Genomic DNA, 18,774 nt, shown 5'->3' with positions numbered 1-18,774 from the left:
CGTGCCACTACGGAAGTCCATCCAAATTCGTGACTCGTCAGGAAGTTTGTGCTTCGGCAACGAGAGAACTGTAGAGTTGACAGGATACGCAAGCAGACATGGGACTAGATTCTACGTGTCTCTTGACGTCCCTGTTACTATACCAGGTAGACAGGTCTGGTGGCTTGTCAGCGAAAGGCACAGCTGTGCTCTTCAATGCCTGCCGACGCTGCCGCATTCAGACTGCTGTGTTTATGAGTTTGCTTCATAGCTGAAAGCGAAATGATGTAGTTAGCGTTCACTAGAAACGAGCGCCGTCCACGCCGATGACTAGCTGATCAAAGTCTTCTGTGGAAAGACAGCAGCAGCGCCCCCTGCACACCAAAGCAGCCGTGCTTAGCCCGGCTCCGCTGTCAATTTAGGTTGTTGATGGCAGCGAGAGTCCGCGTCCAAAACGCTTCGATACAGTTTTCTCCACCAGTGCTAGGGTAAGTGACAGAGATAGAGGCGAAGTATGAAGACATAGACAGCTGACTAGATGACTGTACTTGACTAACATTCAGAACCATCTGCGTGTCCAACAGGGTAAAAAAAAGAGGGGGGACTCAACATTCTAAGTGCGCAGACTGTGGGAGGAACGACTTGGAAAACTCATCAATTACTTCGGGCAGAAATTAAAAAATGAAGAAGAGCGGCGCCTTTATGCGGAAAACATCGAGTCCTCACTTGGCATTGAGAGCAGAGTAGACTAGAGGGGATCTCCGAAAATTTCAACCGGCAGGCCGTTTCCTAATAGGTCAATATGTGAAAACAGTCGTGCGTTTTTGGCATCCCTAAGCTACCAACTGGTTATTTTGAGATGCAATTTTTATTCGTCTCTTCAGAATACTGCGAAACGGGGGAGTGAGGTCTCGTCTGTGCGCGAATATATAAATGTATGTTTGCTCCACTCATTCCACCATTTGTCTGAAAGCCTTTGCTTGCGATGACGTCGTCATCAGACGTGCAAGTATGAGGTCGCCTGGCACCATGAGCGACCAAAACTGATTATTCCAACTCAAAGCTTTTCGAAACAAGGCGTCCCACCGAAAGACAAGTGTAGTGTGAATTCGGTGACAGCAGTGTGAATTTATCTTGCTAGTTCTCTGACTGCTGCGCGATACCGAGGCCGAATCGACATTCAACGGAAGGTGTGTGTGGTTAGTCCTTTGAAGCACAGGCGTGTAGCTCCACATGTTCTTTGCAGGGGCACTCGAATTTTTCTCTGCTACACACAAACACACAAACGTTGCACCGTTCTCTCTCGTCTTCACACAGAACAGCTACGACAGAGTCTCGATTGCCCAACAACACTCTTCCGAATATATTAGTAGCTGCTGTTCAGCAGAATTAGATCAGCAGGTTTACAGTTTGGGTATTTGACTCTCTTCTACTTCATACGAAAATGCACTTTCACAGCTTTCAATGCGCAACTGGGAGAAACTCATCCCACAGGGAAAGAATAAACTGTCTGCAAGCACGTTTTGCCGAATCTTCCTCGTGCGACCGCGGTGCTGCACAAGGAAAGTAACAGGAACATAATCAAGGGGGCTGCGCAGGGGAATCAGAAGAATGAGCAGAACCTTTGCTGCACAGCCCGCCGAAGCGGAGAGGAGTGTGCAAGTACAGTTCGCAAATGGCCGTATTTTGCTACCGCCAGGCTTGCGTGTATCTGTGCTGGGTACTGGCTGCACTCGTTTCCCGTCTTTTCCTTCACTTCAACTCTCCAAACCGTAGACCCTCATTCCAGTCCCCACGATCCCTTCTGTTTTTCTTTTCCTGAGGTCTAAACTGTCTTGCTTCTACATTTTCGTCCTTGGCTTGCGCCCCGCTTACCTGGAAATATGTAGCAGGGAACGAAACGCCTCGTTCTGACGGTGAAATCTTCGACCTGACGTTTTTCCGATCCCGCCTAAGGAGCGTGAGGCGTGTTCCGTCTCTACTGTTCATTATCTTCTGAGGCAACATGGACGACTGTTCCTCATCCCCCACCGCAGGACTCATGCCGCCTCTGTATTCTTTCACAAACGCTCCTTCCATGCCCTGAAGGAAAGCATTACAGGACGGCACCACATGGAGCTATCTACAGTTGATCGAGTGGGCGGTGTTCTGCACGTTTTTCGAGTGTCCACCAGGGTGCTGGAGCCACCCGTTGTGGAATCCGAGGCCGCTCTCTCGCCTTGTACGCTCAGCATCATAAGAGGCAGAACGTTTTCCCCCATGCCGCTGAGTCCCCCTAAGACTTCTGTACAACTTTTTTCACGACTTTCTCCCGCCTACCCGCTAGTTCGTTGAATTCTCCTGTCACTGTCGCACCTCAAGCACTCGCTCCCGCCATTTCTCCTCCCACCCCTACACCCACTTCTGGCATGTTATTTGCTTGCCAGGTGTTCATCGAGCGACACGATCTAGCTGCTAGGAACAACTCTTTTATGTGATGATAATATGTGTATTGCAGCAACACAGTCGATACGAAGTCGAGACACAGTAGTTCATGGCAAAACCAGTGACTGAACAAATCGATGAATCATGCTGACTCCAGCCCCAAGGAACTACCGTTTTATTCTTAAATTGAGGACTCGAGTCTTATTGACTCCCGCGAGCATCTGCCGCTTCGCCTGTCACTTCCCTGTATCCAGACTCACTTTACTTTTTGCCCATTTCGAGCTGTCGGCTTCCTCTCTGTGTAAAAACGAGGAGGAAATGGGATTTGTGCTTACAGCCGACCCCTCGACTATACCATACACGACTGCTTTGATACGAGAGAGAAACCCGTCGCTGACAACCTCTGCTGCCGTTGCATCTATCATTGGGCGGCTGAAATCGCACACACATCCTGGGTAGTGGCTGTCGTCTTCTTGCAAAATTTCCTCGTTGCTCGGCATCTGCATGTTTTTTTCCGGCAACGGGCTTCCGGAAGTGGGTAAAACGGAGGAAACGCGACTTTCATCTTGCTCGCCAGCGAAAACCGGCGACACCGACACATCAGAAATCTCTTCCGTAGAACTCGTTCGCAGCGCATACGGTGTCATGCTGTTGTTTGTCCTACCCCAGGGTTTCTCTTTTGCAGTGTCCGCTTGATTGACACCTTCTGCCTCGTTCTGGTGGAAGCCGCCCACTTCTCTACTCCCAGAAGTTAAAGAACTGAACACTTCAAATTCTGCTCCATCGCCTTGGCGGACGTCGGCCGAACTTACACTTGTTGCGCTAGTGTGCAAAATCCCCAATTTGTCTAACAAGTCAGTCAGCTCTGCCTGTTTTTGCGCCTCCAGAAAGTCGAGACAGTGCTCAGAAAGAGCTGCTTCTCCTTGGCAAGCCAGGGAAGCTGGGCTGGTAGAGTGGCGTTTTTCCAGATTCTCGCGTCGATTGTCTTCGTTTCTTCTTGTAACGCCAACGCTACTCCCTTCCTGTACCTGCTCTTCTGTAGATGACATCGTTGCTTCTTTTCTCTTTCAAATGCGATGAGTTAACTGACTTCAGACTTTTTGGAGCAGTGTAGCTGGCGGTGAGGTACCTTGAGACGCTACGGCATAGAAACCCACCGACACACAACGGAGTGACACACGGCACTCCCAGGTAAAACAAATCCAACAGAAGAATGATTGGCAAAGTGTTTTTTGTTTTAGGAAACGCTCCACGTTTTAGACAACCCTACGGGGTCACCGGGCAAGACACCAGGACTGTTGGAGATCTTTTGCTTCAACAAGCAAGCATCTACAGGCAAAACAGAAAAAAAGGTGGAACTAAACCAGGGACCAGACAGACCGAACAGTTTCCTCGAAAGAAAACCGGGTAAACCGAAAATTAAAATTCTATCACTCCTCAGGGACGCCACGGGAGCACACGACGTTCCCTGGCGGGGTGGGCGCAGGCCAATTCCGCGAGGGAAGTAAACACCAAAGAAAGTTGAGGGCCTACATTTTCTCCTCGATCCCGAAACAGTAACTGGTAATTTCGTTCTGGGTTCTCTACGCATGTTTTTAAGTGACTGTTCGTGTCTTAGCCGGGGAGACGCCATCCGGCTGCAATCAGCCGGTCCTGAGTGCACGTTGAGCGCATCGAAATGAGGTACAGCAACGCATTTTTTTGCCTCATCAGAGGGTACTTGTCTGGGTAGATTTTAGGCTTATATCAATCAGCGAAGAGTTCCGATACAGACGGTCTTCGACAGAAGACAGGCTTTTCCTTTCGTCGTCAGATTGTGGAGGGGGACAGAATAAGGTGGTTGTATACCCAGTTTTCTCCTCCTGAACGAACACTGACTAAGGTGATGCCGTTATTTTCAACAGATATTGCTGCTGATAGCAATCGATTTCTCTGAAGTCAAAAATTTACTGGGATCTGTTCGAGAGGAACAAAGCTCGTGCTGACAAAACGCTCACCGTTTCTTCTGACGTAACAGACCCCCGAGTTGGCCCGTTGGTTTGGATCTTGAACGTCTGTGTTTGCCTGATCCAAGTTATCCTGTGTAAGCAAATCATAGTTGAGGTGGAAAAATTAGTGAAGTGGAACCAAGTGAACACTACGTATGATTACAACAGCCAGGGTAATATGTGATGCTTCTTGGTACTAAGCAACTCCGACCTACGAGTGTTTGAATCCGTTTTATCGGAGAAAACACGCTCCTAAGAAAACACAACGTTTCCGTTTGCTTCGGCTAGAGTGACGATCGACAAGAAACTGGAAAAAGATAACTTCCTGTACGCTTCAAAAGCAAAAAACGGTAAACCAGACGTGCAGAAAAAAGAAAGCAGCGCTCAAAAAGTTAATTTTCGCGCGCCGCCTCCGTTCCATTTTGCTGTTTGCGTACCAACTTGCACGCATGACGATAATTTCCTACCACGAATCGTCCTCCCTTTGGATCGTCGAGAAATCCAGCCGCCGACTAAGTGTTGCTGCACTGGCCAGGGATTGTGTAGCCCGTACCCTACTCTGCTACTCGCAGCATCTAGTGATGTACACTGGTGGCCTGGAACCTGTTTAATAACACGACGAACGCTTTTTACACCTGCTCCTTAAGAAGAATACTCGACCCTTGTATAGTTTAAGTGCGCTCTCGCTGGGACTGCAGAGAGGTTGGATATCCGACACATCATTGCTACAGTTGCCAACTCAGTGTACTTGCGACGGCAAAAAAAGCGACCCGCACTCTAAAACGGTTTGTGCTTCAGGCCTTTGAGGTGTTACGCATTTACATGTTGCATGCTACGCCCACCTCTCGTACTTTTGTGAATTTTAATCCACGAGACTGCAGGAGGGCAGGTGTTGTGTGCGTTCGACGACACAACAGGAATACGGTGGTTTTCCTCCACTGAGAACGCTTTTTGCACCTATCTGCAAGACGAGAGCGTGCGAAACGAAAAAGCTATTCGATTCGAAAAAAAGCGTAGAGCATAACCGTTGTGAAATAACCTACCACATCCACTATCGTTGATACAGATGAACAAACCTCAGCACTTGATGAGTAGTTTTCTTTCTCAAATCTCTGTTACCGTATCCAAGTTCTGTTGCGTTAGTATGGTTTCGAAACACTCCTTTCCCCGAAAGAAAGTTAAATTTCCACAAAACCAGTTAACTTTGCAGACGTTTCATCTGTGCCATCAGGTGGTCAATGCTCAGGCCGTCGTCTAGAGACTTCTCTGTTTGCTCCTGAGAAATTTCTTTTGCAGCTGACGAGGAAGAGGCGGAAGACGGAGGCTCCAGTGTAGAATTGGTGCCTTCGTCAGTTAGGGAAATCCCGAACGGATTGTCTTCGTGGACAACAGCCGACTCGCTTTCTAGTTCCTTCTGTTCCTCCTTGGAGGTCAAAAAATAAGACGAAAGGGGAATAGCCTTCTCTGCCACCTCTGCCTAAAAACGAAAAACACATACAAATTCACACACAGTCAAGACCACCACCGCCCGAGTCTTTGGAATGAGTCGACACGGAGGCGCTGACACAGTCCGAGGATTCGCACTCTTCACATTAACCGACCTGCTATCCCTCGCGCACCTTGCGACCCAACAAAAAAAGTGAGAGACAGAAGGTAACGTGGATCGCGCTCCACTCGGGTTCGACAAAATGGAGATACGCTTAAAAAAGCCACAGGAATTACAATTAAAATCTCACATACTGAATGAGAACGTTCACGATTGTAAACAGCTCTCCCACAGCTTCCCCTTACTTCGCTGCGGCACACAGAGATCCAGATAACCTGTAGGCACAAATACTTGAATATGTTAGACACAAGACACGTCCCATATATGCATATATATCTATAAGTATGTGTCTGTGATCTTGAGAGTATGAGGGTGGAGGCCGGCTGTATGGGCAGTGGAAATTACCTGTCTTTTTCTGCACCATGCATCAGCGCACTGAGGATTTGGCTGCATTGTGAAAGAGGGGAAAAAGTCATCGAGTGAATTGTATGCGAGAAACGGAGTCGTTTGCCCGAAACAGAGAAGATACTTGAGAGCGTTCTGGACGAGAAGACCTGTGGAGAAAGAAACGTCGATCACGCGAGGAAACTGCACATGGTAAAAGGTCTTTCGCCGGCACATTCACTGGAAATCTGCTGCCCTGCCCTATGTGTTTTATGTGGACGAAACTCACGCTTGAAAACTCTGCAGAGGAAAGACAGAGAGATATCGCCTCTGTCGAGAGACGACAAGATACAAAAGAAGACACATAAACATTTGCGTTTGCCTGCTCTTAGCTTCCACCAACCCCACGTGGTTTCACACATATACAGGTAACCATTGCACACGACGTCTATCCATAAGCACATCCATATATATATATATATATATATGTAAATATGGATGCGTATGCATAATACCTATATACAACACATATACATATATATATATATCTGTTGAGAATACTTGAAGTTAACGGCCTGTATTGGACAGTCGCGTAGAGCCCAGCGCCCGGTGTTTGTTTTCTCTTTTTCTGCGTTTGAGATGTTTTTTTGAGTGGCTGTTTCTCTATGGCTAGCTCATCAGTCCCGAAACAGAACGCCGGCCCTAATACCCGGTTGACAAAGAGCTTCAATATCTAAACGAGAATTTCAACTCTAAGATCACATAATCCAAAGAAAAGCGTTCCCTCACCTGCAACAATGCCCATTGTTGTTGGGAGAGAAGCTGCACAAACGCCCTCGCGCCTGATCGCCTTTTCATCTCCACTCGTTGCCACGACGTAGGGAGGAGCACACTGAAGAGGGAAAGTGCACAATCCTTGACCAGATAACCTACCAACACTAATAAACACACACGCGCCTATTTACCTACATATATATGTACATATATATACGTATATATATATATATATATATTTACATACACGTATGTAGGGAGGTAGCGGAGATCGATATGCTCATGTGTACACAAGGACATTGGAGGCACCATTACACAACATGCATACACCTACACAGATATTTATATATATATATATATATATATATCTACATTTGAATGGACATAGCGAAGAGCGATATGTTCGTCTGTGTATACAGGGACATAGAAGGGTATCTGTACCACAAAATTGGAGCTACAGAGATTCCTGAAGATCTTTCGAGTAACTGAACAGACTACTGATTCAAGGTGTGGAAACCGGGAGAGGAAAGCAGCTTCCACCTGGAAGAGAGAGAGAGGCTTCTTCGCCTCTGAATCGCCCACGCAAGCTCCAAAGCTGGCATCTCTCGGCCTGGACGTTTACGCGACGCTCAGACGACAGGCGAGAACTCCAGAGCTAAAAGAACAATTCCATGGTAATTTTTCCCCGAAGTGTCTTCTTTCTTCTTCCCCGTTGCCGCACCTGGAAGCATGCGAGGAGCCCAGGGATGCAGGTCTGGATTTGACCGCTTGTCGCGCTCTCGCTTACGCCGCTGTTCATCCAAAGCACGCCTGCAGAGATGGAGAGTTGGAGAATGGGTGACCATGCTAAAAAGCACAGAGTGTGACGCTTATCTGTTATGCGACGTTCGTCCCTCTCCGGTGAGACGCGTTGACAACACAGGTAGTAACACAGCTCCGACTGTGGATGGAGTGTCTTTCAACACCGCAGCTGGAGAAGGCCGTTCAGGCACGATACACGTCGATGGCTGTGAGAACTGCCGGACTGCTGAGACTGACCCTGTCAACATCCAAGAGGTTCGACGACTCAGAGAGTTAATAGAAAGAAACAGAAAAAACCGAAAAGTCTTGGATGTGAATTGGTATAAACAGACATTACTAAATCCAGCATATTCGCGTCCGGCTGACACCTCTTCGTCGAGCACAAGCCTGCTTGGCAACAGAGTTCCGCGGCTTCATCTCGGCTGTTCATTTTGACGCCAGCTGACAACTTCCGCGTGATTCGAGCACCCGTTGTTCGACGCAAAAACTTCCCGCCTAAAGACCCCTTTCCTGTGAAACGGCCGCTCCTTCAACGCAGCAGCCCCTGCAGCTGTAGAGGGCTGCGACTTCTACGCTCACACGTGATCGGTGCCGGGGGGTAAATCGCTGCAGCTGGAGTCTGTCTGTCTACATGGATGTGATGACGGTTTATTTATACTTTACAGGTACGCCATCCGTCACGTCGCGAGCACTGAGTGAAATGGCTTCCCTGCTCACCTGCCTCATTACAGGCCTGACTGATGGTGATTCTTGCTGCGAAATTGTCGACGCAGCTGAGAACCAAGTCGACTGGACACTTCCCCTCTTTTTGCTCGAGAGAAGGAGAGACAGGCGGGTGTCTCCCCCTCGAGCCTGCTGTCTCCGAGAGCGAAGCCAGCGGAAGGCCGCCGTTCACGATCCGGTCAAAGAAAAGGTCGAATTCAGAGCAAATGTTGCAGTTGTGTGCCTCGATAGTCACGTCGGGATTGATCTCCAACAGCGTCGCTCGCGCAGCCTGGACGAGATCAGGTGTACATACATCCAAAGCAGCTACCAGAGACACTAGAGATCAGCTTCACACTCCATTCTAGCGAAATGGGAGAAGCACGACGTGGAAACACACTGAGATCCACACGGAAAAAGCAGGAGACAAACAACACAGATATGCTTGCAGGTTCGACACTCGTGTTCACACATGAACGCGTGGTGGCGAATCTCTCTTTCAACGCGAGAAGTACTGCAAGCTGGCGAGAAATTCAGATTCAGACGCGCTTCACTGGCTCATCTCACCTACACAGGAACACATACTTACTGGGAAAGACAAATACTGACACGCATTCCTCCTGCACCCGCACTTACACTCATATATATATATATATATTTATATACATGTATATATATATATAGGTATACTTAACGCATGCATACATTCACGTATGCGTATAAACAAGGACGTGTAGAGAGGTGAAAGTGCGCGACTTCTTTTCTTCCCGGTGTACCTCGACTTTGCTTTGGCCACACTGTTTGGGAGTGAAAAAAAGGCGATTCATATTTGCAAGCTCCACTTTGTCGTAGTCGAACAGAATTAATTTTCCGACACCGCAGCGAGCAAGCATGTCGCTCGCCACGCTGCCTACGCCACCGACGCCGACGACCAGAACGCACTTGTGTCTGATTGCTCGGTAGTTATCAACCACCCCCATTCTGAAAAAAAGAGAAAAAGAGACCTTTCGTGGAAGTGAAAACAGAGAGCAGAGTTCCTGTGTAGAGGCCGAGAAAGAGGAGAGGGGCATTTTCTTGTGCACAAGAAGATGAGAGGGCCCAGTGCTTCTGTGATGCTTTGAGATCATACTGGCGGCTGGACTGCTAGTTTAGATTTTGAAGGACTTTGTCTACCGGATCTAAGTTCCTTTGCGTTAGCAAAGCAGACAAGATGATACGTCTTGCAGACATAGAACCCACTGAGCAACACGTATTAGTGCGACGAGGAGAATAAGAGGTATCTGGGGTCCTTCTCTCGGCTCTCGAGAAAGACGTGACAGAGAAAAGAGGCTTTCCTGTGTGAAAAAGAGGAAAGAAACATCCACGGAGAAAGATTGGCAGAAGCGGAGCAGAGACCACGAGAGAAAAGATGACCGAGAGGAAGTGGAGACCAAGAAGAAAGGTAGCAGAGAGTACAGACAGCGAGAGAAAAGATGGAAAGGGAAGAACTGAAATATAAGATGAGAGAGAGGAGAGAGGAGAGAAGGCGTGAGAAAGGGTGACAGACGGGAAAAGACTACCGAGAAAAGAGAGAGGCGCGGATGGTTTCCTTACCTTTGTAGAGCCATGAGCCTCGAGTAAGGATTGTCATCGCGGACAACGGCGCTCATCTCGGGGATTTTCCGCCGCACGCCGGGTGTTCCAGAAGAGGAATCCATTTTCGAGGAAGCGAGAGGAAAGAAAGGGAACAACAGACGAAAGGAAAATAAGAGAAAACAGAAAAGAAGGCGAGCAGAAAGAGATAGGAGTAAAAGACCGAGAGGAAGGGCCAGGAGACAGAGGAGAGAGGAGCACGAACACCCAGCAGGAACGTCGAGGCGCGAGAGAAGTTCGCGTGTAAGAAAACGAAGACATGCAGAGAAGACCAGCTTCTTCGGCACCTGCCAGACAGCAGCTTGGAGACTAGACCGGAAAATCTCTACACAGGCCACTGGGAGACGGAGAAGGTGTCTAGCCAGCTTGGAAAAACAAGAGAGTCACATCAACAAATCTGCGTCTACACACTTTCTGCCTCTCTATTTACGTACACCTCTACCTGTCGTAGATAAATTTACACACTCTTCCTAGATATCTGTGAAGTTGTCTTGCGTGCTTCATCCCGCCTACACCTATACACCTGTTGACGCATGCAGTTGCAAAAAAGCGACGCATGCCTATTTTATGAATGACCGACAGCTATGACGACGAAGAGAGATGATCCGAGACACATGCAAATCAACAGAAGCATCGGTGCAGCGAGGAAGACTTGCGGTCGCTGAGAAGCCTGCTGCTCGGCCCGCGGCGAGCGACAGGGAAAGACTGACTTTTCTGGGAAAAACTCCTGAAAGATTCAGAGGGAAAGGCAAACCAAGAGGGAAAGGACGTGCATTCGCAAAAGCGAACACGTCGGCGTTCTTCCCCGTGTCCCGGTCAGAGTTCGACACACACACATGCATGGCGGCGAAAATCGCGCTTTTTGCCAAGCCCAGTCTCGCGGACCCTCCTTTTCGTAAAAACGCTTTTTCATCTTGACTTTTCTTTTTTTGCCGAAGATGCCGACCGACTGAAACGACACTGGGTGTCTCTTCTTGCTCAAAAAAAACCGCCGGCGACCTTTTTGTGACCGTTCCGACGGCTGCCATGCCGGTTTTCCACCGAGAAGACGCCCGCCAAAGTCCGAGAACTCCTTTGTACATACACCCGAAATTCTTCGCGGATGTGACCGGAATGGACTTTTGCCAACGCGCAGTGTGACCAGATGAATCTTGGAATTTCGCGGCCCATCGCCTCTGGAAAAATAGCTGGACAGCAGCCACCGAAAAAAGCAGCATCTGCCACGCGTTTCCTTCCGTTTTTGACCGAACAAGTCCACATTTTTCTCCCGTAAACACTTCCTCTCCGGCCTGACTCGGAGAGTCTGCTTCTGTTTCTGCGTCCTTTAGGAAACGTACTTGTCGGACTGAGGCCAGCCCTTCCCGGTATGTTTCTTCGCCGTTCCAAAGTGACCACAGAGCCTCCTTTTGCTCCCGGCCTCTCCTTTCGTCTTTCCGACGATTCTCTCTCACAGAAAATCCGTTTTTTCCAAACCGCCAGCACCCCTCCAGGTCGTTCCTTCTGTTTATCAGTCGGTGCGCCTGATTTCTTCTTGACTCACATATCAGGAACTCGCAAGCGTGGAACTGCGTTCACGAAAATTCTTTTTTGTTGTTTACAATTCAGAGCAAGTCCAAGAAGTCTTTCCTGATCTGAGCTCCTTGACTACGCCCAACCGTCGAACCGAAGGCACATCTGTATCTCTCTTTGCATATACATCTTTCTCTATATATGTTGTATTTATATCGCATTTATATCTGCATTTATCTGTATCTTCGCACGTCTGCGTTCGCATGTCCACTGCATATGTGTGCATATCTGTATATCGCGGAAGAGGCTCTCTCTTGGTGCATGTGCTCGTTTTTCTACGGCAGTTCTGGATCGCCGATCACTTGTACGAAGAGAATATTTCGGCTTTTAAAGTGATCAGTACAGTAGTACAGGGCCTAGAGTGAAGAGTGCCGTCGCCGTGGGAGTGTCGCTCTGTCTCTCGCCGTCGAGGCTTCTCTCCTTTTCTCCGCTGCAAGGGAGTTCTCTGCCCACGTGGATTTCTTCTCAACCAACATGGATTTCGGCGCTTCTTCGCCGCGTTCCACTTTCTCTTCTTCGACGGACGCTTCTCCCGAGCGACTGTCTCTGCCGCCTTTCTACATCTTTTCTTTCCTCTCCCCCTTCGCTGCTTCTGCCTCTCTGCCTTCTCTCACATCACCTCTCGGCGCCAGCGCAGTTCTCGCTGGAAAGGAAGTCGTCGACTGGAGCACTTGCCCCATTTGCCTGCAGGTGCGCGCTGCCTGTAAAGAATTCGTAATAGAGTCCATAAACTAGAGATCTTCTCTTTATGATCGATACACGTGGTTGTCTGATTCTATTCCTACACATGCAAGAGGCCTATTTAGATGTTTCCCTCTCCTCAGGTCCGAAGAAACGTAGTCTGTCTTCCGTATCCTCCCTCTGTCACACTTGTGTCGTTGTAGGAATTAACACCCGTGCAGACACGTCTAAATCTGCATAGAGCTTCATGCCTAGACCCGTTTTTATAGAGGTACACAGTTTTGCCTCGAAATGGATGTGGATGCGTACTTTCGTATATGCTGTATGTATTTCTGTAAGCTTGCGGTGGGAAGCGTGTCAGCCTGCATTAGCTGTCTCGCTGAACAGGTTTTTCAGCGCGTTTAAATGTGAGTCAGGTTTTACCTGCTTTTCCGTCCTGAATTTTCTCGCTCACCTTTGCTGGTCAACGGATATATACGCTTCGTGTTTCTGACAAGCTGCTCATCTCTATCCTGTCTGCACACGCGATCTTCGCCGTTGTCCTCGCTGTTCTTTCGCCTTCCTTCGAGGGCTGGATCTTCGCGACCTCGCTTCGCATCGTAGCTGTTTCTCTCTTTTCCGTACTCCCCCACTCTTTCGTTCCCTTGTTCGCTCCGTTTTCCCCTCGCCTTCACCTGACTTGCTGTAGGATGTGTGAGGTCTTCTCGCGTTTCTCTTTTGTCAGGTTCTCTGCCGCCCAGTCTGCGGTCCGTGCCAGCACGTCGCATGCGGCGGCTGCTTCGTCGGATCTCTCCAGTGGCGACAGAAATGTCCCGTTTGCAACAGAGCGATGAAAGCCAGCGACCTGGAATGCATGCGGTCTCCTGACGCTTCGAACGGTCGCTCTGAGGCAACCTCTCGCGAGGAGCAGTCTTCTTCATCTTCTCAGCCCCCCTCTTCTTTGTCTGCTCCTGATCCCTCTTCTTCTCTCGCCTCTCCCTCTCGCCGGCCTTCCGATCGCTCGGCTCCGCCGTTAGCCGGTGCCGCGGATGTCGGACCGCCTCCGACCGCCACGGCTGCTGTTTGTGCTCAACCGCCTCGGCAGGGAAGTCTGGGGACGAACCCCGCGGCCGCGACGACTGCGGCTGCAGCTGCGGCGGCTGTGTCGGCTGCGGCCGCTGCGACGGTCACGGCGACTCTCGCTGGAGGGACAGACGCGGCTGTCAATGCAGCAGGAGATGTGAAGGACGGGGTGTCCGCTGCAGCCGCAGTCATTAGCGCAGTTCTGTCATCTGACGAACTCGAAGCCGGAGAAGAGGAAGTCCCCCGAGAAGCGAGAGCAGCGAGAGCAGCGACAGCGAGGTTGGCTGGCACGCAAGGCGAAGGAGGAGAGAGAGAGGATCCACAGAGTGCGGCGTTCGGAGGCGACGGAACAGATGAAAACGCGATGATTGCTCGAGTTCAGAAGCTTTTGGAGGAAGAGAGGCGCCGGGAGCTGGCGAAGAAGACAGAGGAGACACGGGGACAGGGCAATGGAGACAGGGCCTCAGAGACAGAACCACCGGGTTTAGAAAGCCGCGAAGAGCAAATCATACGAATGTGTGATTCCTATTACGAACGCGTCCTCGCTGCACGAGACGGACGCAAAAGTGAAGTTTCTTCTTCATTTTCTTCTTCTGCTCTTGGGTCGTCTTTCGCCTCTGCTGTCAGTGTCACGTCGACCCTGTACTGGCGACTGCTTCTGCGCTGCGACCTATGTGGAGAAGTTGTGGCGATGCACAGGTCAGTCTTTCTGTTGCCAATTTTTGTATTGCTTTTAGCTGGTTCACAAGAACATACAGAAGAGATTGCAGGAAAAGCAATATGTTTACGCTTTCCAGAACATCTCACATCTACGGACACTGCGGCCCTCACCCTGCATGGGGGGACCTGTGCGTTCTTTGTGCTGGCGTTTTTTTGTATGGAATCTCTCTACTTCTTAGCCGCTCTATTTCCTTCGACTGTTGCTGCTTCCATGCTGTCTTCTTCTCGCCGTCTGTCTTCTCCGCCGAGTCTCTTCTCCTTTCTGAGTGGTCTGTTTTATTTCGAGGTTACTCTGGTCCTCTTCTATCACATTTCGGGTCAGGGTGACCTGCTTCAACGTGCGTTGTGAAGGTTTCAGCAACTTCTTGCAAGTTACATGCCTTGCATCTTTGAAAGGCCACTCGATTTCTATTCGTGTCAGAGAAACGCTCCACTTCCTGTGATTCGGACGCGTCGCCAGGGGGTCGGTCCGCCTCTGTGTTTCCGTCTTGGAGTTCTTGCTCTCTGGAGAGCGTTTTGCTGTTGATCGACTGCGGTCTGAAGCGTGTCTTTACACGGCATCTGGTCTCGGCTGTAGCCGCCCCCTTGGAGGCGTTTGTCGCTCCGGTTCGACTAGCCGTGGTTCGCTTCGCAGGTGGATCTTAAACCTTTTCGGCCTCTCTCGATTTAGCCTTCTGCGAAGGCCTGTTGCTTCCCATGCACTCAAACAAATGCACGTTCCTAGTCACAACGCGAACTTGCCTCGTATCCGTTTTCCCTCTCCATGTTCTTCCTCCCGTTCGTCATCTTTCTGTCAGTTTCCTCTCACTCGTCTTCTCCGTTTTCGTTTTCCTCTCGTTCGTCTTTTGCCTGTTCTGTTTCGTTTGACGCGGCGTCTCCGTGTTCCTCTTTACCCTCTTCTTCCCGTCGCTCCTTTGTTTCTGCGCTTTCTGTCTTCGTCGTCTGCTGCAGTGTTTTTCCGGCCTCTGGTCTGCATGGTTTGCCTCAGATACGACGCGCACCGCCGCTCTTCGTGTGCATATCGCCGCTGTCGATTCTTTCCATTCGGATGCGAATTCGTCGCCAAAGTCGAGGGCTCCGTCGCTCCCTTGGTCGCCACCTCTTCTCTCCCCGTTTCGGCTATTGCCGCGCCCTCTTCTCTGTTTGCCTCCGCGGTCGCCCCCGCCTCAACTGCCTCTTCTGAGCCTCCGTCGCGAAACGCTCTCCAGCTGCGAGTCCATGAGCACCGGTGTCCGTATCGTTTAGTGAAATGCCCCTGCTGCTGGAAGTACAGCACGGAGCGCAGCAGCTCGGTCCTCGTGCCTCTCACCCAACTGGCCAAGTTGCAGGCCTCGCGCGCCCCGGTGCCGCCGCGGCAGCCGAGCGGGCCTTCGTCGCCATTCGACAGCCACGAACGAGGCGACTCGGAGGAGCCTCGTCTGGCGAGTCAGGGAAGTCAAAAGAAAGAAGAGGAAACAAGGGAAGAAGGCGCGAGAGAAGAAGAAGCACGGGAAGTCAGCGGTAACTTGCCAGATGTGCATGCCGAGAGTCGGGAGGGCGACGGCCGCGAGTTTGGAGGCGTTTTACCCAGCAGCCACGCGACGCGAGAAGGCCGAGAGACGCCTTCCCAGGAAGAACTTGTGCATCTCCTCATTCTGCAGCAACAAGATCTCCCGCGAGACGACGACGCGGACAGACGCTGGTTTTCTGTCCAGCGGGACCCGTCGTCGCTCTTCTCCTCTGCAGAAGTAGAGGACGTCGACCTCACCGAACCTGTCGGACGCGTTGTCTTTGAGGACCTACAAGGCGCCATGGATTACCTCTGTAAGTGGTACTTTAAGTGGCTCTTCTTCTTGAGGAAAAAACGTGCAAAAATGATATTTTCATTTGGAATCTGGGAACAGAAAACACACGGAACGCTGCACGGCTTTTGTCCTACGAAAAGAGCGAAAGAAGACAATAATAGTCGGTGCGTGAGCACGACGGGATGGGTCTGGTGGCGAGTCTCTGCCCCCAGTGTGCAGAAGGTGCTTCGGCAACCAGAGCGTTCCGGTGAATTTTCTTGTTCTCAGTGGACACAGAAGAAGACATCGAGAACCGCATCGAACGCTACGGGATGGAGCCGAAAGCCTTCATGAGCGAGCGTAAGAACGCAGTGAAGCCCCGGAAACACAAGATGGACAGAGACAGCGCGACAAGGGGGGACAGAGACAGCACGACAACGATATAGACAGAGGCAGACACAGAGATCAAAACAGAGACAATTTGACCAAGACGAAGGGAGATCGACACGGACGAAGAGAGAGAGAGAGACAGGGACACACGACTTCCGAACCACCAATATAGATTGGTACAAAGCAGAGATAGACGAAGAGATCGACAGATAGACGACAAGGCAAGAAAGAAAAAACAGAGAGACAGAGAGAAACAACAGAGAGGTAGACACAAACAGACAGGTATGGCTGGACAAGGAGAGAGGTTGGCAGGTGCTGTAAGGAGTGTCAGGAAGGTTGACAGGTGAAAAGGCAAAATGAAGTGAAGAGAACATGGATGCGACTTGTGATCTGTTGTCTGATTTTCGGGTCTCTCTTCAGAAGATCGCCTCCTCGTTTGCTCTCCGGACTGCATTGTGAAGGAGCCTCAGAGGCTGCGCGTTGAGCTGCATGAAGCTCTTGCTCTTTTAGGTGAGCCTCGTTGACTCTGCCTACCTGAAGATGTAGCACGTATCTTGTAGACCCTGTCTTTCCTCGCCTCGGACTCCTGCGCAGTCAAGCTGCGGTGACGAGAAGAGAGAACTCGGTCGCAAGTGCCGCGTTTAAATAGCAGTGGCTTCTTCTTCTGTCGCACATACACACCACACACACTCAGTTCTTCCGAGGAAGTACCTCTTTCATAAATTCTAGAGTCTTTTTGCAAGTGTATTTGTTTAAGAGTAAGAGAGATGAACAAACGTTTCCCTGGAAAATTCTCGAATCCTTTTTACTCTTCGTTGTTTTTGCAAAAGTTGCTCTCTCAGCGGTCGAGAGGAAAGAGGTTCCACGATCCCGCTCTGAGTCGAGGGACTCCGGCTCTCTTCTGGGAGTTACCCTTTCATTTTCTCGATAAGCAAACACTAGTATATCCGGAAACTAAAGTAGAAACACTCCAACTCGCTTTTGACACCCTTTGTTTCTTTTGCGGCTCGCGGTTTGCAGGCGTCACCTGGGCTGTGGGCTTTCCTCTAGCGTTTCTTCTCGGCGCAGCTTCGTCATTTTGGGGTCAGAAGACTGCGGCTTTCTTGGACATTGCAGTTCCCTACTTCTTCTCCATCGTCTCTGGTGCGTCTGGAGAATTCGCGAGACGAAAGTCAATGCACCTGTTTCAATCCACTGGGGGTAAATGTGTCCATGGCGACTCTTCTCTCCATCTGTTGATCGATCTAACTAACTACATCCGTCTGTCGAGTCTATGTGTGTCTCGAAACATGTATCTGTCTACTTACCTGTCTGTGCCTCTCTATATTAATTCGTGCGTCTGTCTCTTTCCACTTAGCTCCATCCATCTCTATCTGTCGAGAGTTATCTATTTCTGTTTGTTTCCCTGTGTATGTCTATTCGTCTATCTACCTACCTCTACCTCTGGGTATGTTTTCAGATATCTTCATACCTATCTGTATATGATTGATTTCTGTCTATTTATCTATATCAATTTTTTTCTATCTGTCTATGTATCTACATCTATGTCAAATTTGTTTTTGTCAGGGTGCTTCACGTTGCCACCATATCTTTCCTGGTACACTTATTACCGACGAGAATGTGGGTGTTTTTTAGCGTACTGGTTCATTTGCTTTCAGGCTGGTTGACAGGTTTCCTCCGACAGCGGCCTGCAGCAGGATTCTCTCTGCAGAACGAGTAGTGGCGGGGAGAGTTGACGTCTGAAAGCCCCGAAGAAAACAAGGAGAGAAAAGAGTCTCGATGTTCTCTTTCGCTTCCTCTGCTTTCTTTAGAGAGACGACTCCACCTGAGACGAATTGGGTGAGCGTGCGTGGCACTAAAGTACCAAGGGCTCCTTGTCTCCTTCCGTGTCGCCTCCATGCCTCTTTCTTCGATGCCTCCTTGCATGTCTTTCCTTCTCCGAGGAGTGAGAGTAGGAATGTGGGGTTTGGCCGAGTGAGAGTACAGAGCGGGAGGCAGCCACACACGATGTTCGTCTGCTGCTGTCGCTTCAGAAATCAGTTCTCCAGGGGGAGAGGAGAGAGCTAATTAAATGATGAGTGTGCCGCTCTAGGCGGAAGTTGCTCGGTAGCGAAACGCAAGAGAGACGCTTTATGTGCGTCCTGAACCATACACATATCCGCATATGTATATATATATAGTTAAATATACGTGTATATATATATATATATATATGCACCTAGCAGAGATCAAGAGAGACTGGTAGGTTTTTTTTGAGTCGGAGATCGTAGCGCGGAGGCATGACATTCGATTGAACTGGGCGTTTGGGCGCAGGTGGGAAGCAGGAAAAATGAAACAGCAGGGAGCACAAAGAGAATAG

General features: G+C 49.8%; 3 protein-coding genes across 3 annotated transcripts; 1 reads left to right on the top strand and 2 right to left on the bottom strand.

The window, feature by feature from the left end:
- Positions 1 to 1,204: 1,204 nt before the first annotated feature.
- TGME49_231950 (hypothetical protein) lies at positions 1,205 to 4,008 on the bottom strand. The gene is made up of 3 exons (XM_002368025.1): positions 2,664 to 4,008; positions 1,855 to 2,061; positions 1,205 to 1,532 (listed from the first exon to the last, which is right to left on the bottom strand). Exons 1-3 carry the CDS (start codon positions 3,450 to 3,452, stop codon positions 1,383 to 1,385), a joined length of 1,146 nt encoding a protein of 381 aa, XP_002368066.1. The 5' UTR covers positions 3,453 to 4,008; the 3' UTR covers positions 1,205 to 1,382.
- Positions 4,009 to 5,949: 1,941 nt separating this feature from the next.
- On the bottom strand, positions 5,950 to 10,756 carry TGME49_231940 (ThiF family protein). Its single transcript, XM_018780308.1, has 8 exons — positions 10,192 to 10,756; positions 9,375 to 9,579; positions 8,614 to 8,890; positions 7,817 to 7,905; positions 7,111 to 7,213; positions 6,611 to 6,651; positions 6,343 to 6,491; positions 5,950 to 6,227 (listed from the first exon to the last, which is right to left on the bottom strand). The coding sequence occupies exons 1-8, from the start codon at positions 10,293 to 10,295 to the stop codon at positions 6,179 to 6,181; spliced, it is 1,017 nt and encodes a 338-aa protein (XP_018636834.1). The 5' UTR covers positions 10,296 to 10,756; the 3' UTR covers positions 5,950 to 6,178.
- A 1,517-nt stretch (positions 10,757 to 12,273) lies between these two features.
- TGME49_231930 (hypothetical protein) lies at positions 12,274 to 18,135 on the top strand (the record flags this gene model as incomplete). The annotated part of the gene is made up of 7 exons (XM_018780307.1): positions 12,274 to 12,489; positions 13,205 to 14,241; positions 15,251 to 16,065; positions 16,314 to 16,385; positions 16,836 to 16,925; positions 17,436 to 17,558; positions 18,074 to 18,135. 7 exons carry the CDS (start codon positions 12,274 to 12,276, stop codon positions 18,133 to 18,135), a joined length of 2,415 nt encoding a protein of 804 aa, XP_018636835.1.
- Positions 18,136 to 18,774: the final 639 nt, after the last annotated feature.

Source organism: Toxoplasma gondii, chromosome VIII (genome assembly GCF_000006565.2).
Source record: "Toxoplasma gondii ME49 chromosome VIII, whole genome shotgun sequence".
Lineage (NCBI taxonomy): Eukaryota > Apicomplexa > Conoidasida > Eucoccidiorida > Sarcocystidae > Toxoplasma > Toxoplasma gondii.
Note: the sequence above shows the minus strand (reverse complement) of the source record. Positions and strands in the feature narration are given on the sequence as shown.